Source organism: Linepithema humile, chromosome 7 (assembly GCF_040581485.1).
Source record: "Linepithema humile isolate Giens D197 chromosome 7, Lhum_UNIL_v1.0, whole genome shotgun sequence".
Taxonomy (NCBI): domain Eukaryota; kingdom Metazoa; phylum Arthropoda; class Insecta; order Hymenoptera; family Formicidae; genus Linepithema; species Linepithema humile.
The window spans coordinates 11,222,257-11,248,527 of NC_090134.1; the positions used below are offsets into that span (position 1 = coordinate 11,222,257).

General features: G+C 37.4%; 3 protein-coding genes across 3 annotated transcripts in view; 2 read left to right on the forward strand and 1 right to left on the reverse strand.

The window, feature by feature from the left end:
• LOC137001190 (uncharacterized) overlaps positions 1 to 26,271 on the reverse strand; it is a 101,257-nt gene that overhangs the window by 17,635 nt on the left and 57,351 nt on the right. The window lies entirely within an intron of this gene.
• Positions 5,955 to 7,759, forward strand: LOC137000984 (uncharacterized). The gene has a single exon (XM_067358709.1). The coding sequence runs from the start codon at positions 6,101 to 6,103 to the stop codon at positions 6,623 to 6,625; it is 525 nt and encodes a 174-aa protein (XP_067214810.1). The 5' UTR covers positions 5,955 to 6,100; the 3' UTR covers positions 6,626 to 7,759.
• Positions 18,115 to 25,765, forward strand: LOC137000982 (uncharacterized). The gene is made up of 2 exons (XM_067358708.1): positions 18,115 to 19,989; positions 20,148 to 25,765. The coding sequence occupies exon 2, from the start codon at positions 21,766 to 21,768 to the stop codon at positions 23,410 to 23,412; it is 1,647 nt and encodes a 548-aa protein (XP_067214809.1). The 5' UTR covers positions 18,115 to 19,989; positions 20,148 to 21,765; the 3' UTR covers positions 23,413 to 25,765.

Consider the following 26,271-nt stretch of genomic DNA (forward strand, 5'->3'; position numbering starts at 1 on the left):
CCGTACATTCGTACATTTATAGAATATACTAAGAATATCATGTGCTATCTGGGTAAGTTTCTCCATTAATTTAAGATTTTGCGTTAATATAAGTTTCTGCGTTAATTTAAGACTTTTGCATCGACATAAGACTTTGCGCTAATATAAGATTTGGCGTTGCGTCAAACTTTATCTACAAATGTTTAAAAATTGTTGCAAACGGTTCATAGTTTATGTTATGACTTATAATTTGATTTATGTTCAGAGTGCGAAAATTGTAAATCATACGAATAAATAACTTTTATAATTCCATTAGGTTAAGACATGACTTCCGTAATTCTGGTCAATTTTACTTGATGTTAAATATAAGAAATATTCCAACAAAAGACTGTGTTGAACTAGTCTCAATACACCCCTAACAGCACACGATATCCTGCGTATCATCCCATTTTCATACTCATTCTACTGTGATTATCCGTTAAATACTGAGATCAATCCTATAATATCTTTTGCAGTATTATTTGGTTTTCTTTCGCACACGTATAATCTCAGGTTTGACTCAAACGTACGGAAGTGATACGTACGCACTTTTTTCGCACACGTATAATCTCAGGTTTGACTCAAACGTACGGAAGTGATACGTACGCACTTCTATCGCGCGCGTATAATCTCAGGTTTGACGAGACCAGCACTAACCTGCGCCATTTACATACGTAATTCCTTTTCCCGCTTGCCCGCCATCAAGTGACACCACGTAACACCATGTATCCGAGGTTTTACTGATATCGAAGGTAATCCTTTTTTCCTTTAAGTTTTATTTCACAAAATAGTGAATAAAGTGTAAGAGCTAGATAGTGTTTGTATATGATTTTTGTAATATTTTTATTATTTTTTATGTACTTGTTAAATTATTTTGCTTAAAATATTTTAAGGTTATGTTCGTAAACTTGCATTATAATTGCCTCTCACCTCTTTGGTTCTTGGTTAAATATACAATACATTTTCTTAATTATTTTTTAAACAATGTCTTAAAAAGATGATTTAACATAAAACTGTTTTCAGTTCGCAGTCGTTCCTTTGAAGTTCTCTAGCTTAGGCTTCTAAAACTTTATTTTATATTGTAAGTTTTATGTAAATATTTTTATGTTTATGTAGGATCTAAAGTATCCGACCTCTCAGATCATACCGATCACACTAATGTTTTTATATAACTGCGTAATGTTATACACTTACCCGAAAAAAAAGCGGTACACTGAAAATGTGGGAAAAATTCATCAAATTTCAACTGACGATAACTTCGTAAATAATAAAGATAGAAAGTTCTATAAAATATGGAAATGAAGCTAAAAATCTCTACTTTAAGAATCAATTTATTTCAATGTTGCAAAATAAATTTATTGAAAATGGCGGATGACAAAGCGCGAGCATGCAAAATTGAAAAATAATGGTTCGAGTTTGCGACGGTGCACGGTATAAACAAAAAATTGTAGCTTATTGGGATCAAAAGCGTACGAAAGTACAGAGTCTCCTCTTTAAAATGCTTTTTTATGCATCTCGATACGATGATTTTTCGCTGAGAGATTCGCATTTGAAGTAAGAATCTGCCTTTTTCTTCAAATGCGAATCTCTCGGCGAAAAATCATCGTATCGAGATGCATAAAAAAGCATTTTAAAGAGGAGACTCTGTACTTTCGTACGCTTTTGATCCCAATAAGCTACAATTTTTTGTTTATACCGTGCACCGTCGCAAACTCGAACCATTATTTTTCAATTTTGCATGCTCGCGTTTTGTCATCCGCCATTTTCAATAAATTTATTTTGCAACATTGAAATAAATTGATTCTTAAAGTAGAGATTTTTAGCTTCATTTCCATATTTTATAGAACTTTCTATCTTTATTATTTACGAAGTTATCGTCAGTTGAAATTTGATGAATTTTTCCCACATTTTCAGTGTACCGCTTTTTTTTCGGGTGAGTGTAGTTCGGCGTTCATTGATATTGGAATCAAAGCTGCGCCGAATCAAAGTCGCGCCGCCGACCGAAAACAGCAGCGGCATTTCTTTAACGATATGAGCCTTTGTAACAAATGTATAAAAGGGCGAACTCAGCGAGAGCTAGCAGTAGTCGTCTTGAAACTCTTATAAAGTGTACATCGTTTCCAAATAAAGCCTACAAACTTCAGAAGTGGGATTAGCCGTGATTCGAAGCCGTGTTAGAAGTCGTGATCCGAAACCGTGAGTTACGAATAATCGGTTCGACGCGTTACGATACAGTCCACCGTGGTGCGTGATACGAAACGAGTCGTGTCACGAGTACTTGCGTAAAACGTGTGCCGTGCGTGGTAGCAATTTTTCGTAGTGTACGAAAGGAGGTGACTGTTGATACCGTCGATTTCCGTAGTTGTACGGGAGAAAATTCGTTAAATATGGCGAGCACAGGAAGTTCGTCCGGATATAACGTTGCACAGTTGAAGGACCTTCTTCGAGCAAGAAACCTTCCTTCATCAGGCAATAAAGCAGATTTGATTCTGCGACTTCAAGAGAAGGCTCCTGACGTGTGGGAACAAATACAAAATCAAGAGACTAACGCAATTAATGAGGAAGAAGAAGACGCAATGGGTGGAGAATTCCAGAACACACTGCAGGTAACAAACGACGCAGCAAGTCGTGAACTCGAACTCGTCCGGCGAGAGAGAGATCTTCTTCAACGTGAACTAGATCTGATGAGACGTGAAGCCGAAATAAGAGATCGTACATCGGCGACCGTCGCTAGAAGCCCAACCGTAAGTGAAAATACCAGCAGCAATATCAGAGGACTGAAAGACTTGCTAAGTGAATTTAATGGTTCTGGAAACGAGTACTTCAAATGGCGTCAGCAGGTCGAACTGTTGCGGGACACTTACGATCTCGGTGATAAAGACATTAAAATATTAATAAGTTCGAAGTTAAAGGGCAGAGCGCTGAATTGGTTTCACTCGAAACCCGAGCATATAACATTAGCCTTGACAGATCTGCTCGAGAAAATGAAACAAATGTTCGATCAGCGACCGAACAAGTTGACTTTGAGAAGGAATTTCGAGAAACGAGTATGGCAATCCAGCAAATCCTTCAGTGATTATTGTCATGAAAAGATAATTTTGGCAAATCAAGTTCCCATTGATAACGACGAAGTTATTGATTATATTGTCGACGGTGTGCCTGATCCGCGATTGAGAGATCAAGCGCGCTTACAACAGTTTGTAAACGTGTCAGACATGCTGAAAGCGTTCGAGAGTATCACTTTCCGAAGCACCTTGAAGTTCGAACGGAATACCTATGATAAAAATCAGCAGAAGAGCGCAAAGGAAGATAAGACGGTCACAACCGAGCAAGCTGTAACGAGTCCTACGCAGAAGAAGATTATTAAGTGTTTCAACTGCAAGGAGTCAGGACATCGTGCATCGGACTGCAAAAAACCACGAGCGACAGCCGAAAAATCAACGGATCAACGATCTGGCCGTTTGGTGGAGAAGCAGAGCGCACAGCTGACCGAGGCGAATTTAATCCAACCGATTGCTGGAATAGAACCTTATACGGTATCTGTATATTATACGATTCCTGACGACGAAGGTAATAAGCACCAATATTCTTTTGAGGCAATGATCGATACCGGATCACCTATTAGCCTAATCAAGTCCGATTACGCGCCAATTGCTTATCGTATTCCCGTTGAAAAAAGTGATTATCAATTTACCGGTATTAATGGCTCGCAGATAGAAATTCTTGGTATTTTCGAAAAGCGTGTGAAAATTGACAATATTGATATCGGTATTAAATTTTTTGTAGTACCAAGTAAAACAATGAGTAGTATAGCGTTGTTGGGGAGAGATTTTATTGCAGACCCCACGATAAATATAGAATTTGGAAAAACAATTAAAGTTTCGCGAAAAGTATCTGACGCTACTCAGGAAGAAGATAATTTCGATAAGCAAATAATGCATATAGATTACGACAGGCAATCACCTGATGAACCGGACTTGAATATTAATCCAAATGTTTCGCATAATACAACTAAAGCTCTAAAAAATATGTATAACACTGTATATTTATCGAAAGAAAAACCAGTAGTATTATCCGTCGAACCGGAAATGGTTATTTGTCTAAAACACGAGCAACCTATTAGCTTCCGTGCTCGACGACTGGCGTATGCGGACAAAGTAAAACTAAATATTATTTTAGAGGACTTAATTAAAGAAAAAATAATTCGAGAAAGTACTTCCCCGTACGCGAGTCCTATCGTATTAGTCCGTAAGAAAGACGGCAATCTGAGGTTATGTGTCGATTATCGCGAAATAAACAAGATTACAATCAAGGATAATTTTCCAACGCCAATAATAGAGGATCATTTAGATTAGTTAAAAGGAAAAAAAGAGTTTATAGTTGCCTTGATTTGAAAAACGGATTTCATCACGTTAAGATAGCCGAATCTTCGGTTAAATATACTTCGTTTATAACACCTATGGGGCAGTATAAATACTTAAAAATGCCCTTTGGTCTCACGAATGCTCCAAGAGTATTGTAAAGGTATATTTATAATATATTTCGATCGATGATTACACAAAATAAAGTACTAATTTATATGGATGATATAATGATTGCCACAGAAAAGATTGACGAACATCTCATTATTTTGCGCGAAGTATTCGAAAAAGCTCAACACCATAATCTCAGATTCCGATTAGATAAGTGTTATTTCTTATACAGTAAAATAACATACCTTGGATACTCAGTCGACGAGAATGGTATTCAGCCGAGCTCTGCGAATGTCGACTCAATTATTAATTACCCAATACCCCGGAGTACGAAAGACGTACAGCGATTCATAGGTTTAGCAAGCTACTTCCGGAGATTTATAGCAAAATTTTCCATTACTGCGAAACCGTTGTATGATTTGTTAAAAAAGGGTGTCGATTTTAAATTTGGAGTCGAGGAAAACAATGCGTTCGATACATTAAAGGTCTATTTAGCTAACCCACCGATTTTAGCGATTTATAGTCCTAAAGCAGACACGGAATTACATTGTGACGCGAGTATAAACGGTTTTGGCGCAGTATTGTTGCAAAAACAAATCAAAGAACAATTTAAACCAGTGTCGTACTTCAGTCATAAAACATCACTGGCAGAATCTAAATATCACAGCTTTGAGCTGGAATGTCTGGCTGCCGTATATGCAATAAGACGTTTTCATGTATACCTATCGGGAATTAAATTTAAAATAATCACCGATTGTGATAGCTTTCGTCTCACGTTAAGCAAACAAACTGTTAATCCGCGAATTGCACGATGGGCAATGTTTTTGCAACAGTATGATTACGAGATAGTACATCGATCTAATAAACGCATGGCGCATGTAGATGCACTCAGCCGCTATAATAATATTCTAATTTTAGAAGGCAACACATTTGAACGCGTTCTTTCTATTAAACAGGACCAAGATACTGAAATATGCAAAATCAGAGATAAACTAGAGGAAAGCGAGGATAAGACGTACGAACTTCGAGACGGCCTCGTATATCGGAAAGTCAATAAACGAAAGTTATTATTTTACGTACCACAAACGATGGAGAACAATGTTATACGCACATGTCACGATGACCTCGGTCATGTCGGATTCAGTAAAGTAATTGCTAATATCAACAAAGTATATTGGTTCCCAAATATGCGGGAGAAAGTAAAAAAGTATTTAGAAAACTGCTTAAAATGTATTGAATTCTCTCCGCCTAGCGGAAAGCCAGAAGGATACCTACATAGCATTCCGAAAGGTAACATACCTTTTCAAACTTATCACATTGATCATTACGGGCCTCTCGAAAAAACAGGCAAAGGCTATAAACATATATTTTTAATCATAGACGCGTTTACGAAATTCATACGTCTTTATCCGTGCAAATCAACTACAACTAGTGAATCTATAAAACATTTAAAAGACTATTTCCGATCTTATAGCAAACCGCGACGTATTGTAAGCGATCGCGGCAGTGCATTTACGTCTAGCGAATTCAAAGATTTTTTAAAAGAACAATATGTAGAACACGTTTTGATAGCCGTTGGTACACCTCGAGCCAATGGGCAAGCAGAAAGAATGAACAGATTTCTAACGCCGATGCTTGCTAAATTGAGCGACAATCCTAACAAATGGGATCACGCGATTCATTTGGCAGAATTTTCCTTTAATAACACTATGTGTAGATCAACTGGAAACACTCCCAGTCAGTTATTATTTGGTATAGAACAATTAGGAGAAGTCAATGATCCTTTACGCTCAATTTTATGCGACTATAATCGAGATTTATCGGCGTTAAGCTTAAGAGAAGAAGCTACACAAAAAATAGTAGCGAGTCAAATTGCGAATGAAAAGTTATTCGATCGCGCTCACAAAAAAGCAACAACTTATAGCGAAGGCGATTACGTCGTAATTGCGAACGTAGATACTACAGCAGGAGTAAATAAGAAACTTATCCCGAAATATAAAGGGCCGTATATGATACATAAAAGTTTGGGGTCCGATCGCTATGTTGTACGTGATATCCCCGGATTTCAAATTACTCAAATACCCTATGACGGTGTAGTGTCCGCCGACCGCATGAAACCTTGGATACACGAATAAAAGCGTAAACGTATTATTTTTATATTGTTTGATTTTAGTATGTATATGTATATGACTATGTATTGGATTTTATTTTTATTATTATTTTTATAATTAAGAACGTTAAGTTAGCGTAACTAATATATGCGCCGTATTATTGACTGAGACAGTCAATCTGTCAGGATGGACGAGTTGTAGGATCTAAAGTATCCGACCTCTCAGATCATACCGATCACACTAATGTTTTTATATAACTGCGTAATGTTATAGTTCGGCGTTCATTGATATTGGAATCAAAGCTGCGCCGAATCAAAGTCGCGCCGCCGACCGAAAACAGCAGCGGCATTTCTTTAACGATATGAGCCTTTGTAACAAATGTATAAAAGGGCGAACTCAGCGAGAGCTAGCAGTAGTCGTCTTGAAACTCTTATAAAGTGTACATCGTTTCCAAATAAAGCCTACACTTACGGTCGTAATTTTGAAATAAAAATATCAATTAATAAGAAATTGACTGATTAATTAACCTAATCTAAATTATCCTATACAATATATGAACGCGCGCGCGTTTCAGCGCTTGGCTGTGTAAATGTGTGCATGTATATGTGATCTACTGCAACATTCCCATTTTTATCCTATCTTGATACTGTCTTTAAGCTATAGACCTTCCTGCGAAATTCTATGGAAGATGGTACCGCGGACATACGATGATTCCTAGAACGTACTACGAACATCGCAGTACATTTGAGAATGTTTTGAGAATATTACAATTATACTTTTGCGATATTACCAGATTGTTCTCAGTATCTACATGTGCTGTTAGGGACGTTTATAAATCGGATTAAATTAAGTCAGGTTAAAATTTCTGAGATGTAATGTTTAACGCAATTTATTTTGTTTCGCGACGTTTCAATTTTATTTTATATATAATTTTATGTAAACTGTGAATTATTTTGGCTCATGTGCAATTGTTTTGTTCTGTTAATAAATGCCGTTCGGGACGAACGTTCCTTTCAGGACGGCCGAGCTGTAAGAAAGAGGAAGTTGCCCTATTCGCTCTTTGCGAGGTCGGGCCAGTTCAAGATCTATAGAGAGAAGGTTACCTCATACCAGTGATGCGATCTTTTCCACAGCGATTCCGGCTCCGCTGCCTCACACAACCTTACAGAAGCGCTCACGTATCCGTGTGAGCTCGGCCGTTCAACCAATGGAAGAGAGCAAACGTCTCCCTTCCACCGAGCCGACACAACAGACGATAAATACATGCTACTTGCATGTTAAAAGCAAGCGTTTCTGATTCAGAAAAGAAATTCTGAGGCGAGTGGCTGAAATATTAGAAATCACCTGTTCGAGACCTGCTTCGTGCAACTTTCTTTTCTTTTTTCCGCATTTGTTTCTAACATAGTAAATCATTAGATAATATTTTTTTGCCCAAAAAAATAATATTTTCTATTTATTATTAATATTCGCATATGTTAAACTAACAATTTTAGAAATAATACAGATCTGCTATTGTCAGTAGAAAAATGAAGCTATTTTACAATGTTGCAACAAAGTGCTAATTTAACATATGCGAATATTTTTAATAAAGATAAAATAATTTTTTTTAACCAAAAACGTTATCTAATAATTTACTTAAAACAAATATCGAAAAAGAAAAGAAGTTACAAAATCACAGTTTTCAAACACGAGATTTTTAATATTCTTGCCATCCGCCTTACTCGTTTAGCCATGCTTGCTATTTTACATTTATCAACATGAAAGATTACACACCTGCAAAGTTTTTAATTATTTATTTTAAATTACTGCATATTAGCAAGAGTTACTGCAGTAACTACATATATATGTACTGTGGAGATTAGTGGAGGAACACAGTAACATATTAAAAATGCAGTCAAATAGATGTAATTGATTAGTAATTTTATTAGTACTATTAATAAGTGGTGGTCTTCCGCACCACCTTTGAGGTTCCACTTATGGCGCGTTCGATTTTTTTTAAGTGGATTGTCGCCTAAAGCCCTATTGTACCACTTTTTTTACACTTGTTATTTACAGGTTAAAATAATTTACAGTAGTTGACACTGTAATTTTGTATCTATATACTTACTGTACTTTGTATACTCACAGTACTTGTACTTTTGCGCGTTGCGTGTATATTGGCGATATATTTTGATTTTATTATGCCTGTAATGCTATTAAGAGTAATGAGAAATACAAGGTGTCCCATTTTAAATGATCCACTTAAATATGTCAGAAACACCGAGTTAAATAAAAAAATTTTTCAAATAATTTTACATATACTATCTCGTTAAATATTCATTTTTCAATTATCTTACTTCAACACTTTTGTGCACAAAATAATGAGAGGAATCAATTGGTGTAAAAAAATACATATTTGAATTTAAGAAAAAAATATATATATATTTAAGAAGAAAGTATACTATATCATATTTACTAGATATAACTTAAATATAGCTCTGCTAAATTTTTTCTTAACGACAACTATGTCTTTTTTTTATACCAATTAATTCCTCTCATTATTTTGTGCATAAAAGTATTGAGACAAGATAATTGAAAAATGAATAATTAACGAGATATTTCACAGTTTATGCAAAATTACGTCAAATTAAAGTATAAAATATCTCGTGAAATCTATCTATCTATTCAATTTTTGGCCATCCTACCCTTATAACTTTTTACGATAAATATTACAAGAAATCGATTTCTATAAAAAAATTAGTTCCATTTGAAAAAATAAAAATGACCTTCAAATATCAGAAACGCTTCCACCCAAGATCAAACTAATATCCCTATCTTCTTTCCCCCTCCAAATCCTACAACTTTTATTTGAAAAATTTTGTTTTAACGCGGTATTTCTGAGATATTTAAGTGGATTATTTAAAATGGGACACCTTATATAAATAAAAACATAATTTGCAAAAATTATTTTTTTATTTTTTAATAAAAAGTACAATTTTTATAAATATTTTTATAAATAATATTTCCTTGGCCTCCTCGGCCACCTCGACCTCCTCGGCCACTTCGACCTCCTCGGCCCCCTCTGCCTCCTCGGCCCCTTCGGCCACCTCGGCCACCTCGGCCCCCTCGGCCCCCTCGGCCTCCTCGGCCCCCTCGGCCTCCTCGGCCCCTTCGGCCCCCTCGGCCTCTTCGGTTACTTCGGCCACCACGGTCCCTTCGACCATCTCGGCCATCTCGACCACCCTGGTCAGCGATCCTGTTCTTCGTTTGTATCTGAAAAATAAGCATAAGTAATTAAAAAGTGCAAAATTGTATTATTTATTGCCGGTTATTATTACACTATAAATTATTGTTTAAATTATTATTATAAGACAGAAATATTAATTTTAACGAATCTAATCTAAACACTTTTAGTACAAATAGACAAATACCGTTTTCATTAAATTGTCCTTGCAACTCCTTTTGATGTTGCTGCTGCTACTGCTGCAAATACATTATCTGATATTGAAGCTGCTGTTGATTTGTCATCAACTGATCCAATTGTTGCTGTGCAGCGATTTTTTGCTCCAAATCTTCTGCAAAAATAAAAAGAATAAATATATAAATAAAATAAAAAATTAAAATAAAAATAAAAGTCAAGTTAAATTATATAAATTCTCGACCGTTCGAGATTTATCAAAAATTTTAAAAGTTTAAGATTGTTAAAGAATATAAAGAAAAAAAACATATAGAGAAATTACTGAAAATAAATGTATAAAATATTTAATGTTATAAGTATATTTTATATTTTATGTTATAAGTAATTAAATTTTCAATAATTTCTCTACATATTTTATTTCTCTATCTAAATAGCTAACAATTTTAACACACTTCTTTCGTCTTTCAAGATTTTGCGTTTACTTACTCGCGTTTACGTCTCGCGGTCGACTCTGTACACATCAATAATATATAATGCCTAATATCATAACACATTGTTTACTTTTTAGTTGTTACCGTCGGTTACGGTCGATTGAAAAGCTTATGTTAGTTCTTATAATTACATGTATAATTACATGTATAAAATATTTTTCTATATACGAATAATTGGATAATCAAACGAACTTACAGTGAAGTTCGATTGCAATTATGCTGTCTCGTCCGGATGGATACATGTAGTAGCGTTCCGCTGCACTATCCTCAACAGGATCTTTAAAAGATTATAAAATTCTAAAAAGGCGCGTATCTTAGCGCGCGCCTAGCGACGCCGCGGGTGCTCATAAGTTTAACGTAAACAAATCTGAGTTTAGGTTGTGGGAGGGAGAGATCCTCCATCCGGACGAGACAGCATAATTGCAATCGAACTTCACTGTAAGTTCGTTTAATTATCCAATTATGCAACGTCTCGTCCGGATGGATACATGTAAATGTTTAACATTCAGATTTGTATGCAATTAATGTCGAACTTTAGTTAGTCTGAGATACAGAACATTTTAATGCGTCAGACTCTTGTAACTACAAGAGATACAGAAAATAAAATACATTTGAACGTAGAATATAATAATTTAAGAGTATTTTATAAATCAGCTTACCAATGCTGAATGCAAAAATAAATAAACATATTCCATAATTAAGCTTATAAGAATGAAAAATGTAGAACATCAGTTTATCTAGATGTGATAGTTTAAACTGAAATAAAAAGAAAGAACCCGTGACAAGTTCAGATGTTCCTGTACATGGGTTTGGTAAATAAGTAATTAATAATAAATTTAAGCACTGTTAAGAACCGCAGTATGAAGCGACGAGTCTTTAATAATAGGCCGATTTTAAAACCTTGCAAAAACGTCCGAGGTTTTAGACCAACCCGCTGTACGTCTAATCTCATCTAAGCTAATGCCCTTAGCTGCTGCAAGGGATGTTGACGCATGACGAGTTGAGTGTGCCGAGAAAATGCCTGTGTCAACTCCTGCAGCGTTCAACTCTGTTTTGACCCACCGACTCAGGGTTTGGGAAGTCACTGGGTTGTGTGGGACGCGGACAGATATAAAAAGAGAGTCACAACTCTCTTGACGGAGATCGCGGGTAACCCTGACGTAAAATTTAATTAAGGAAACAACGCATAGTTTGGGTTTCTCCAAAAAGGGGGTGAATGAGAGCAAGGGTTGGGGTTTACCCACCCCGGAAGTCTTAAGTCTAGCGGGAATTTTTATAACCAACGAATCCGCTATACTAATATTGGTAAGCCGGATAGCTGCAAGGGTCTGCATTCTTTGGGCAGTAGTAAAAGCGAGGAGAGTGGCTAATTTTCTTGATAATAACTCCAGCGAGAGACTCGCATGTGGATACATAATAGCCAGATGTTTGATAACCGGCGATGGGTCCCAGATATAATTGTAGCGGGGACGTTGAGACTTTAGATTCGCGACGCCCTTAAGGAATGTCCTAATTAGCGGATGAGAACCGATTTCGTTAGAGGAGATAAGAGATATAGCCGAGCGGTAGGAGTTTAGAGTAGCATAAGAGCCTACTTTAGAGAGCAAGGAAGATAAAAATTCTAATACTAGAGAGGGCGACGGAGAGAAGCAGTTAGCGCTATTTTGTTTACAAAAGTACCACCATAGTTTGAGCGGCTTAGTGTATTGCGCTATTGTGGCGTCTGAAATAGAAGCAATCAATGTTGTCAGGGCTGCGGATGGTGTTCCCTTCAGTGAAAAAGCCTGCCTGATAGTTTCGCGGCTGCCAGGGAAATTCTGTTCCAAGCTGGGTGTATCCGCCTGAAAGGGGATGACAGCATGTTACTGTCTGGTTTAAAACAGATAGGCTGCTCAATTATAAGTTGATTCAAAAGAGGAAACCACGGTTGGGCCGGCCACCAGGGTACAACAACCACTCTTTCTGCCCTGTCATTGATGATTTTTCGTAGGACCTTCAAAATTAAAATGAATGGAGGAAACGCGTAAAAGTAAAAATTACTCCAATCGAGCGAGAAAGCATCAACCGCGTATGCTAGCGGGTCCGGAAGCCAGGAGACAAATCGATGACATTTAGTGTTAATTGATGTGGCAAAGAGATCAAACTCAAAGGGACCAAAACATGAGTTAATTTTTTCAAAATAATTTTGCGCAAGAGACCATTCTGTTTCCTCCGATACGACGCAAGATTCAGCATCTGCCTCGTAGTTCTGGGCCGAAGGGACGTAAGAGGCGTAAATAAACGTGTTACGATCCGCGCACCACTGCCAAATTTCACGAGAAAGATTGGATAAATTAGGGAATTTAATCGAACCCATGCGGTTAATATACGAGAGAGCTGTGGAATTATCTACTCTTAAGAGGATATTTGAATCTTGAAGGTGAGATGCGAAACATCTCAGGGCATGGAAAACAGCCAAGAGCTCCAAATAGTTAATGTGATGCTGTTTATCCTCTGGTGACCAAAAGCCATGAGTCCGGGCACCTCTGCATGCAGCTCCCCATCCTGTTAGGGAGGCATCAGAGAAAATTTCAAGGTCAAAAAGACCCGATCTAATACGATTATATTGTGTCCCGTCCGTGAATACAGCCTTCCACCATAAAAGGTCTTCTCTAATAGAAATCGGAAGCGACATCTGAGCTTCATAATTATCATTCGCGGCAGTTAAAGCTAAAAACTTAATTCTTTCTAGTATCTTGGTATAAAGCATACCATATTGGACAGCCGGACAGATAGAAATTAGAGAGCCGATGTAATTTGCAAAAAGGCGAATCTTGCAGTGAGTTCTATTAAGCATGGCAAGAGTAGCTTGTAGAAGATCTTTCCTTTTCTCTGATGGAATAGCAATTGCAAAGCGCTTAGTGTCAAAGTTGAATCCTAAAAAACGACAAAACTTTGTAGGATTAAGGACACTTTTACGCGTATTAATAATAAAGCCTAATGATGATAAAAGGCTCGTTGTAGCGTCGACATTCTTCACACACTGATTGTGTGTGGGCGCGATAAGGAGAAAATCATCGAGATAAATCACCGAAAAGAAACCTTTTTCTCTGAGAGAGGATACAATCGGTTTCAAAATTCTGGTGAAAATATAAGGGGCTGATGCTAGCCCAAAGGGTAGAGCCCTGAATTGATAAAGTTGGTCCTGAAAACTGAATCGTAAAAATTTCCTATCATCCTGATGGATGGAAATGAGGAAATACGCCTCTTCCAAATCGATTAAGGCTAGGAAATCGTTTGGAGAGATAAGGCGAATAACAGTCTTCCAGTCCTCTAGTTTAAAGTGTGGTGCAATGATAAACTGATTGAGGCGTTTAAGATTGAGGATAAACCTCCATCCTCCCGATGGTTTCTTAATAATAAAGAAAGAGGATAAGAATTGATCTTTGCAAGTCTCTGTCTCCTCGATTGCACCTCTCTGAAGGAGTCTAGTAATTTTCTGAGCGCAAACTTTCCTCTCAAAACTAGATAAATAATTAGGAGTTTCGTTGGGCTGAGAAGGCGGTTGCTGTACGAACGGCAGCCTATAGCCAGTGATGGTTTGGAGTCATGATAAGTGGATCTTTTGTAATTTCCTTCCATTTGTGAAGAAAACTCGAAAGTCTACCCGCGATAAATACCTCCTCGCGTCCTAGCGTCTCCTTGGTTGTGATCTGGAACGATGAGACGATCGGCGGTTGTTGTTCGTTGCCCCTGTCCTCCTTGTCGCCGATCTCCAATATTTTACAGGGGCACGGGCGTTTCCCGATCTAGCAGGAATAACCTGAGTAGGCTGCTTGACTGGCTGTTGTACTCTCCTGGATATTGTCAGTGGTGTTTTAACAATTTCCTTAAAAGATTTTTCCATGGAGGCCGCTTTCTTCATTTGCTCTCCAAAGGATGAGCCAAACAGGAGATCGTCGGCCGGGATTGTTTTAGCCGTGTTTTTGGCAATTATGTTAAGGGCAGGCGTAATCTGTGCCCTTCTAGATTGAGATAGTTGATAGAATAAGTCTGCTAAAATCTTAGCTCCCTCGTTAATTTTTGTTATAGCAAGGCGGGCCTCAACGGTTAGTGAGTTCTGAATAACTGGCCCGAGGAGTTCTGAAATCGCCACGCCTAGGACGCACAACGCTATGCCTACCTGATTTTGATTCTTCCACGCGTATTCATCTCTTTTAACCATGGAGTTGTTTTTTAAAGCCACCTTGCATTCCTGGTTCAGGATAGGAGTTTTAAAAAAAGCTACCGACTCGTTGGGAGAGTATTTCTTTAACAAGGATTCGCGTTGATCCGCAGGAAGCCCTTTACGTGACAATTCTTGCCATCTCTGTAGTACTAGTTCGTTCCAAGGCGAGGATTCCTCCGCCTCTAGATCGGAACCAAACAATTGCCTAGCCAGAGATGAGTCATCCTCCGTAGCAGAGGTTACAGGTAGAGAGTTATCCTCTATGAATACTTGTTTAGGTGGACTAGGGGATGTTTCATCCTTACCTAGAGTATCACTTACCACTGTAAACAGAAAGGTAGATACTTCGAGTGAAGAGGTTGTGTAAAAATGCCGCCTGTATTTCGCAAATACAGATCCGCAATAACCTACACACCTTGTGGGTCCGTTGGTCCCGCTTGACTCGCAAGAGGTACCACGGGGTAACTCACAGATTGAGATTCTGTCTCGATACAGTCCTCCTTAGGCATCGGGGAAGCGGCCGAAGATAAGGACAGAACGGGGCGACTGGGCGCCATAACCTCGCCCTGTGTTAGTATATCAATTAGGCGGGACATCTTGTCCTCAAGACCTGCGAGACGATCTGAAGAAGGTGATCTTTTCCTTTTCCTCGTTTTATGCGTTGATTTACCCATTGCTGAAAAACCAAAATTATATATGACCGAAAATTATTATAAGACCTATTGAGGAATCGCACAACAGGAAAACAATGAGAACCCGCGGCGTCGCTAGGCGCGCGCTAAGATACGCGCCTTTTTTGAATTTTATAATCTTTTAAAGATCCTGTTGAGGATAGTGCAGCGGAACGCTACTACATGTATCCATCCGGACGAGACGTTGCATAATTATAATTTTATTCTCTACTTACGGGACATTGTTTCACTGCGTGCTGCTGTTGAAACGAAACTGGCGTCTTGAAGAATTAATTCTGTCACCTTATACTGGCAAGTAAACATATTCTATATGTGTTTGTAACATTTTTGTATTCAGACAGTGGACTCGCGTTGCAAGGATGTCGACTGTAAGTCTTTCGAATTATTATTTATTTTCTCTATTTTTCTCGGATTTACTGTTTTTATCTATTTTTCACTTAATTGAAAAATGGGTGATAAATAAAAAAATACACGTAAGCGAAGCTTTTCGGAATCTTGGCTTCATGATGATCGCTTTAAATCTTGAATACGCAAAGTATCATCAGATAAAAACCTTTTTTATTGTACTATATGCGACAAAAATATGTCATGCTCCACATCGCATGTTGCAAGACATGCGGATTCTACGTGTCATAAGAATAAAATTAAAGAAAATTTATCATCGTTATCAGATAATGATGTAAGTCCGAGAACAAAATATCACGACAATCCAGCAACTTTAAATTTCAGCAACAATGGTTAGATATAGAGCTATTTAAGCCATGGTTACGCGAAGTGTCACATGACGAGCGTTTATTTTTTTGCACATTTTGTAATAAATCTTATATGGGTGATATATCGCACGTCTATTGTCACGAAAATTCCAAAGAACACAAAGAACAATGTAAATTACAAAGAAAAATATCAAATCAAGATGTCGACATGAGAGACGAATCGCTTTTATCTTTTGAAGATTTATCTTTTGAAGAGCGAAGAAAATCAGCAGAAATTCGATATGCTGCGTTAATCGCTGATATAAATATTCCATTTCGAACTGCGAAAGATATTCTCAATTTTTTTCAAGAAATAGGAAAAGATTCTAGCATATTACAAAAAATGTGTATGAGTCGAAAGAAATGTACAAATATTATTTCTAACGTTTTATGTCCGATTGAAACAGACCGTGTGGTGAACAACATTCAAAATACTAACTTTTCCATTTTTATAGACGAAACGTCTGATATTTGTAATGAAAAATGGATGACGTTTCTTGTCCGGTTTGTTGATCCTAAAACATTAGATATTCGCACGCAATTAGTTAAATTAATTAATATCGACGCAAAAAGTAGCAGTGCGGACAAAATATGTAATGCATTTGAAACTGAGATGTTGAAATTAATGATCTCATTTTCAAATATTATTGCTTTGTCATACGACAATGCGCCTGTTATGACAGGAAAATATATATCATTTAAAAGAAAGTTGGAAGAAACTTGTAAACATTTATTAACTATTTCATGTCCATGTCATTCCGCTGCATTAGTTGCACATTCTGCATGTGCTGAAATACACCAGAATATTGCGAAGAATTTGTAAAAAATATTTCAAGTTATATTAACAGTAGTCCCAAGCGTTTGGCTATTTATAGAGAATTTAGTGATTACTTTTTGGAAACAAGTCGCAAAATTTTACGATTGTCCGATACACGGTGGTTTTCTCACCATTCATGTATTGAAAGAATTCTTGAATCTTGGGATTCTCTCAAGCTTTTTTTTACTGATATAGTGTTGACAGAAAAATCAAAGTCTGCAGAAAATTTAATGCTTGTAATGCAACGTCATGATGTAAAAGCATATTTTTTATTTTTAGAACATATTTTAAATACTTTTAATTCATTTAATGCATTTTTTCAAGCAGCGGAAACTAGAGTTCATTTATTGCAACCAAAATCAGTAAAATTTCTAACCACAATCTGTGAATACTTTTTGAAACCAGAATTGTTAAAAAATGTATGTAATAATATTCAATTTTCTCAACAAGAGAATCAAAAATCTCTAAATGAAGTAAATTTAGGATTCGAATGTGAGGAATATCTCGATAAATTAATGAAAGAAGGACACACATACATAGTTGTAAATGTTCAAAAGAATTGTTTGCAATTTTGCGTCACTGCTGCAGAAGAAATTAGTAAAAGATTACCAATTAATGACAAATTTTTGTCTAAATTGAAAGTTTTAGAAGCAAACGTAGCTTTATCGGATAGTGACAGAGAAATATCATTCAATGATGTCTCTTTTATCGCTCAAACTTTTGGTGGTTTTGACGAAGATGGTTTAAAGAAAGAATGGTATCTTTTATATCATGATTTTACACAAGTAGAAAAAGAAAATCTTTCAAAATTAAATTTTGATGACATGTGAAACGAAATTTTAAAAAGTCAGAACTCTATTAACATTGCAAATATCCCAATCTAAAATCTTTTTTGAATGCTGTTAGATCACTTCCAAATTCGAATGCTGATTCAGAAAGAGTGTTTTTTGTTTTATCAGATATAAAAAAACGCAATAAACTTTTGGTTACCAATGTGACTGCTCTTTGTGTTCTAAAATCGGCTTTAAAATCTATAAAAGAAACGGTTCTAAACATGGTGATTGATGAAAACCATTTGTCTCTCATTTGTCGGCAAAGACATTATATGCTAGTAGCCCCATGAAAAAAAAAGTAATATAATGCTACATGCTGCATATTGATAATGGACCGCCAATATCAAAATAACATATAATAATTTTTAAATAAAATAATAAACATTTTACAAGCATTACAGACATAATAAATACAAAATATATTTTATATTCATAGAAAGTTATAAAGTAATTTTTCCAACTCGCAATATACGCGCAACGCGCAAAAGTACAAGTACAGTGAGTATACAAAGTACAGTAAGTATATAGATACAAAAATACAGTGTCAACTACTGTAAATTATTTTAACCTGTAAATAATAGGTGTAAAAAAAGTGGTACAATAGGGCTCCAGGCGACGATCCACTTAAAAAAAAAAATCGAACGCGCTATGGCGCGTTTTTTGAAGTTTTCGACTTATGAGTGGAACTTCAAAGGTTGTGCGGAAGACCACTACTTATTAATAGTACTAATAAAATTACTAATCTTACATCTATTTGACTGCATTTTTAATATGTCACTGTGTTCCTCCACTAATCTCCACAGTACATGTATATGTAGTTACTGCAGTAACTCTTGCTAATATGCAGTAGTTTGAAATAAATAATTAAAAGCTTTGCAGGTGTGTAATCTTTCATGTTGATAAATGTAAAATAGCAAGCATGGCTAAACGAGTAAGGCGAATGGCAAGAATATTAAAAATCTCGTGTTTGAAAACTGTGATTTTGTAACTTCTTTCCTTTTTCGATATTTGTTTCAAGTAAATTATTAGATAACGTTTTTGGTTAAAAAAAATTATTTTATCTTTATTAAAAATATTCGCATATGTTAAATTAGCACTTTGTTGCAACATTGTAAAATAGCTTCATTTTTCTATTGACAATAGCAGATCTGTATTATTTCTAAAATTGTTAGTTTAACATATGCGAATATTAATAATAAATAGAAAATATTATTTTTTTGGGCAAAAAAATATTATCTAATGATTTACTATGTTAGAAACAAATGCGGAAAAAAGAAAAGAAAGTTGCACGAAGCAGGTCTCGAACAGGTGATCTCTAATATTCCAGCCACTCGTCTCAGAATTTCTTTTCTGAATCAGAAACGCTTGCTTTTAACATGCAAGTAGCATGCATTTATCGTCTGTTGTGTCGGCTCGGTGGAAGGGAGACGTTCGCTCTCTTCCATTGGTTGAACGGCCGAGCTCACACGGATACGTGACGTAGCGCTTCTGTAAGGTTGTGTGAGACAGCGGAGCCGGGATCGCTGTGGGAAAGATCGCATCACTGCCTCATACGCAAAGAGGGGCGAGCGGCAAGAGGAGCAATGATGATGTCATCTGCGAACAGAGCTATCTCAAACAGTTAAGGCTATCACACACAGTTTCCATAACATAGCCATAAATGCGTCCATAAGGTTTTGACCAATCACGTTGCTGGATTTGCCGTCTCCATAATGTGCCATAACATAGGCATAAGACATAGCCATAGTGACGAAAAATTCAGTATGGTTAAAATTTTTCCATAGAGATTTTATGGACTACCAATCAGATTGTAGCGTTCATCTCCATTGCAACGTTACTGACAGCGTAGCGTGTAGTTATATTAGGTTATGTGCTTCTACTATCTTTCATGTGCTTCATTATTTTTCTGTATTGTTTATTCAAGTGAATCTTTGTAGTGTAATGAATAACAAAGGAGTTAGTTAAAAAAAACGTTTAAAATGGATCATTGTTACGACAACAACTTTATTCTTAATTGCGACGATAATATAGACACATCTACTGTGGAAAATGAAAATGATACAGACGCGTTTATAATAGATTTAGTTAGGGGTTATCCGCACCTTTACATCAAAAATCATAAAAATCATAAAAATTTCAAGAATCAGGTGGTGCGGGAGCAATCTTGAATTGAGATTGCAACTATTGCAAACTGTTCCGGTAAGTAAAATTACAATGAATAATATATATACTTACAGAAAAACCAATATCTACATTAATGCAAACTAAATTCAAATTCTTATTTTTAAAATATTTAAAATATTTCGAAATAAGTGTATAGAATTGATATTTGTACAAATTAATTATTAAAATTTTAGTTGAACATTGTCAAAGGCGTTGATTGCGATTGCGAGAAAGGTTCTCGAAAAAAAAAAAATTAATTGATGCTGAAGAAGAAAAAGAGAAAAGCATCTCGAGATCCCCGAGCTCGATTACTGGGCGTTGGACAAGAAAAAGGAAAAATACAGATTCGGTGGAGCAGGAGTTTCGCGAGGTTTCAGCGGCATTGAAAACTATGGTTACAAACCAGGCGCCACGATTGCCCGAAAGCAATTGTAAAAAATTTGCAAATTGGATCGCAACAGAGCTTGAAAAAATGCCAGAGGAGAAGAGTAAATTAAAGATACAAGAAATTGTAAAAATTATTTATGAATAAAGAAATTTTTCTGAAAATTTGTTTTTTTTTTTTAATGATAATTTCACATGTTATTTCTAACAATTATTTACATATGTAAGAGGCTAGTCACTAGAGTGTTGTGTTCCCGGCCAATCTGAAGCGTGAATGTCAGCCTTGAGTCGTCATTGGCTACTTGGGTTTCCCCAGACCAATCCGGTGGGTTCCCGCCAACGGCAATAATTCTGTGTTCTCATTGGCTCACGTGATCGAGCTAAGGTGATGTGAGTTGGGCTGCATGAGCGTGACTTCGGACAAAGGAGTCTGAGTCGAACCGTCCAAGCGCTAACATGCGTTGCGCCTTGATACTGTATTTTACGGTGTATAATACCGAGTAATAAAGTTATTTTTTCATCCTGACATCAATCTAAATATATTATACACTTTACGGTTTATTTTACCCCAGGCTCGACTCTTACAGTTCAGAAGTGAGACATATATTAAAAATCGGGACATTGCCGTTGGCGTCGTCTTTAGGGGTCACAATTGATCTTGACGTGCGTTGCCGTTTTTACGAGTATTTGTGTTTCTCGTCGCGGTTGGCTTTGGTGGTTCCGGTTCCCGCGTATTAGACTGGGCTAATTTATACAGGATAGTGCCTTTAATCATATTTTAGTACACGACACGTGGTTCGTGGTGTGCGTCGCTATTTTTGCCGGTTCACGGGTTAGCGTCGCCATCTTTTCCGAGTCGCGTGGTCCTTCGTGTTCGTCGCCATCTTGGACATCCATTTTGCATCTCTCTGACGTCACGCCATCTTGAACATGGATCGACATCGTCTAGAAGAGCTTTCCAACGAGGATTTGCAAGCCGAGGTTCGCCAATACGGCCTTGAGCCGCTGCCATCCCGTGCTGGTTGGATCGACCAAATTATGGCGCATTTGGAACAATTTGGTCCGCTAAATGACATGCGGCCAAGACCAATGACATGTGGCAACACAGTGACAGCCAGTAATACTGTGCCACAAGTTCAAAACTCTTTGAGTGCGGCGTCTACAAGTGCTGTGTCTGGCAATACTGCACCGCCTGCACCATCTGTCAGTGATCTTTCACAAATTTGTGCTTCTCTTGCAGCGGAAATGAGGCAACAACGGGATACCTTTCAGCAAGTCTTATCGGCTTTGCGTACAGGGCCATCGGCTTCGCCCGCTCCTGTCGGACAACTATAGTTGCCGTTCAGTAGTTTTGATCAAGGTTTTAATCCTGCCGGGTCAGATAGACTCACCAGTGCCTCGCCGGGCATTATTACCGCCACGTCAGGTATGTCTCGGAATTCTGTGCTTTCTTCAGTACCAGCAGCACAGGCAATCAGTTTGCTTGCATCACAAATACCAAGTTTTGGTGGTACGCAAGATGAGAACATTGAATTGTGGTTACGAAAAGTTGAACGCGTATCGCGTATACACTGTGTTTCCGAGGACATTACGCTCTTGGCGGCCACGAGTAAATTAACGAAGCTGGCTCGCGAGTGGTTTGATCTCGACACAGGAACCATTAATGACACCTGGACATCTTTCAAACAGGCAGTCATCAGGCGTTTTCATCGTCAAATTCCGTTCTGTGTTATAGTGCAGAAAGTGGAAGCGAGAAGGTGGAACTTTACAAAAGAAACCTTCCAGGAGTATGCTCTTAATAAACTCAGACTTATGCAAAATATGAATTTGTCTGACAGTGATGCAATTAACTTTCTTATCAGTGGTATTGGAAGTGCGTCTCTTAGAGCAACCGCCGCTTCTCTTGATGCAATCACAGTGGATCAATTTCTTGAGAAAATGCATAATATCACTATTGTAAGTGGTGATCTTGGTAAAAAACAATCTTCATTTTACAAGGCTGAGAAAATGAAGCCTAGTGATTCTACAGTTAAAAACATTGACTCAACGAAAGTTAATAAAGACAATTTTTGTGTTTATTGTAAAAACAAAGGACACATCCGTTCGGATTGTTTGAAATTAAAGAAGAAGGAGCAGTTCCAGCAGTCGACTTCTCTGCCTACGAAGCAACCTGTTGTTGCAGCCGTCGATGCCTCAGCCGATGCAGCAGCTGCCGTCCCAGCGGACTCGTCGTCTTCACTGGTAGCGTCCATTGCGCCGCAGTCGGCGAAAAGGTTGGAAATTTCTGATCCGCAAATTAAGGTTCTTACTATTAATAATATAACCTGTAATTTGTTTGCGTTGGTGGACTCTGGCAGTCCTACCTCGTTCATTCGTCCTTCGTTGTTTCACAGGTACTTTGACCGTACTACGTCAATTAATGTGGCAATTCGTTCATATATGGGTCTCAATAGCTTACCTATTCCAGTCTTAGGAACGGTTTCATCTGTCATTTGCTTTGAATCATTACCTGATTTTAAGACAGATATAGAATTTCAAGTGTTACAAAACGATGTTTTTGCTGCAGATATTATAATTGGACGTGATTTCTTACGCAAGCACGAGATTACCGTAATATTCAGTCCATCAGCTAAAGCTGCGGACGATAATCTCCGTCTAATACAGCAAGTCGCATCTGCTGATGTCTTGGAAGAATCATCTTCGTCTATTTCATCGTTATTTGAGAGAATTTCTATTGATTTTGACACTCAGGTTAAAAAGCATTTGATTGACATCGTAACGGAAGTTGAAAATAAAGAAATTCCGGTTGTCAAGGACGGATATTCGGTCAAGGTAGCCTTGAAAGATAATACAACGTATGCGTTTGCGCCAAGGCGATTCGCCTTTTCCGAGCGTCAAGAAATGCGTAAAATTACTGACGATTTATTAGCGCGAGATATTATTCAATACAGTTCGTCGCCGTATTGTGCACGGATTGTTCCGGTACGTAAAAGGAACGGATCCCTTCGTCTATGCGTATCTACGGCCGCTGAACGATCGGGTGATAAAACAAAAATATCCTTTTCCTTTGATTGAGGATTGTTTATCTCGTCTAGCAGATAAATCAGTTTTTTCTTTACTTGATCTTAAGGATGGTTTCCATCAGATTGAAGTCCATCTTGATCACCCTAAGTATTTTTCTTTTGCGACCCCAGACGGGCAATTTGAATTTAAAAAACTTCCTTTCGGTTATTGCGAAGCTCCAGCCGAATTCCAAAAAAGGATAGTACACATTCTTCAGCCGTTAATCCGGAAAGACGCAGTAATAGTGTACATCGATGATATTCTTATTCCTTCAAGTTCAGTTGAGGAAAACCTCGAGATCCTTAAACAAGTTCTATTGCTTTTAAAAAGTTATTCTTTCTATCTAAACTATGATAAATGTCTTTTCTTGAAGACTTCAATCGAATATCTCGGTTATATTATTTCACCGGATGGCATCACTTTAAGTACACGTCATACGAATGCTGTCAAAAACTTTCCACGGCCTAAAAAGGTCATTGAAGTGCAAAGGTTCTTAGGCCTTACTAATTATTTTCGGAAATTTATAAAGGGTTACGCGTCCATCGCTAAACCGTTACATAACCTTCTTCGGAAGTCAGTCGATTTCGTTTTTGATGACACATGTCTTATCGCATTCGAAACTTTAAAGAAGGAGTTGACATCTCCGCCAGTCCTTAGCCTTTATAATCCCAATGCCGAGACTGAGCTACATACCGATGCCAGTGCGATAGCGTTAGCAGCTATACTTTTTCAGAAACAGAAAACGGGAATATGGGGACCTGTAGCGTATTATAGTCAATCCACCAATCAGGCAGAAGCCAAGTATCATAGTTTTGAGCTTGAAATGCTTGCGGTTGTAAAATCAATCGAACGTTTTCACATTTATTTGTATGGATTGCAATTCACAGTCGTGACTGACTGTCACGCTCTAGTTTACGCAGTAAACAAAGCCCATTTAAACCCCCGTATAGCGCGCTGGACATTAAGACTTCAAAATTATAAATTTCGAGTCTCACATAGATCAGGACACAAAATGTGCCATGTAGATGCATTAAGCCGCGTTGCGTGCTATGTTGAAAACTTACCTCTAGAAAGACATTTAGAGTTTAAGCAACTGCAAGATTGCAGACTTAAAGAAATAGCGGAAAATTTAGAATTAGAAGAAAGCGATAAATTCGAATTAATCGATAGTTTAATCTTTAAAAAGGGGCCAGACAAACCGCGTTTTGTCGTTCCAGAATCAATGATTCGGAATATTATTCGGGTCTACCATGATGAGCAAGCTCACTGTGAGACAGAAAAAACCTTTAAAGGTATTAGCGCCACTTACTGGTTTTCTTCGCTACGTAAAAGAGTACGTAATTACATAGACAACTGTTTAGATTGTTTAATCGCAAATTCTTCAGTTAATTCTCGAGAAGGAGAGTTACAGTTAGTCGACAATCCCAATAGACCTATGCAAATTTTGCATTGTGACCATTTCGGTCCGCTCACTGAATCCTTTGATGGATTCAAACACATCTTACTTTTGGTAGATGCTTTCTCTCGTTTTACCTGGTTGTTTTCAGTTAGGTCTACCGGATCGAAGGAAGTAGTACAACATTTCCTTTCCGTCTTTAATATCTTCGGTAACCCTGAATCGCTGGTTTCGGACAGAGGCACTGCCTTTACGTCGCATGAGTTTTCTGAGTTCTTGGAGGCAAGAAACATTCGCCACCGTCAAGTAGCTGTTGCAGCTCCATGGGCTAACGGTCTCGTGGAACGCCTAAATCGTTTTCTTAAAACTTCTCTAAAGAAAGTCGTAGATGAACCTCAAACATGGAGTTCCAAGGTAGAACTGATTCAGTACGTAATAAATAATACGTATCATTCATCGCTTAAAACGACACCTTCAAAACTGCTGCTTGGATACGATTTGCGTGGTCATTCCGATGTTTCTCTCGTCAGTAAACTGAACGATATTGCTAGAATTGAACTTGATTGCGATAAAGAACGCGATATTAGTCGCAAATTAGCTATAGAAGTCTCTAATAAAATTCGAGACTACAATAAAATTTATTATGACAAAAGACATAGAAAACCGACCCAATATAAAGTGGGAGATTTCGTCTTAATCAGGGACACTATCCTCAAATCTGGAGAGGATAAAAAGTTGAAAACAAGTTATAAGGGGCCTTATCATATCGCTAAGGTTTTGGATAACAATCGTTACGTGGTACAAGACGTACCAGGGTTTAATATAACTTCGCGACCTTATAACTCTATTTTGTCACCTGATCGGATCAAGCCGTGGGTCAAGCCAGATAATGACTAATATATACTTAAGTATAGTATGTAAGTTTGGTTTATATTTACGCGATTAGTCTATAAGTTCTACGTTTTTGCAATTTGTATTATCTAATGTTTAGTCTTGCGATACTGTCTATCTGCGATATTAACCAAAGTATTTTGTCTAATTTAAGGAAAATGTGATATAAACGCATCGAGTTAATTACCAATGCTCAGCGGAAAGTTTGAAAGTTTATTTTGTGATAATCAATAAGTTACAGCATATGTACATCCATATTTTTGTTGTTAAAAGCTTTTGTTGTATTTTTTAACATTGTATTCCATTAGCATTACACATTCGGGTCGAATGCAATTACAGGCTGGCCGAGCTGTAAGAGGCTAGTCACTAGAGTGTTGTGTTCCCGGCCAATCTGAAGCGTGAATGTCAGCCTTAAGTCGTCATTGGCTACTTGGGTTTCCCCAGACCAATCCGGTGGGTTCCCGCCAACGGCAATAATTCTGTGTTCTCATTGGCTCACGTGATCGAGCTAAGGTGATGTGAGTTGGGCTGCATGAGCGTGACTTCGGACAAAGGAGTCTGAGTCGAACCGTCCAAGCGCTAAC

Excerpts from the sequence above, each read along its gene's own strand:
- LOC137000982 (XM_067358708.1), top strand. The coding sequence starts at position 21,766 with ATGTCTCGGAATTCTGTGCTTTCTTCAGTACCAGCAGCACAGGCAATC.
- LOC137000984 (XM_067358709.1), top strand. The coding sequence starts at position 6,101 with ATGAACAGATTTCTAACGCCGATGCTTGCTAAATTGAGCGACAATCCT.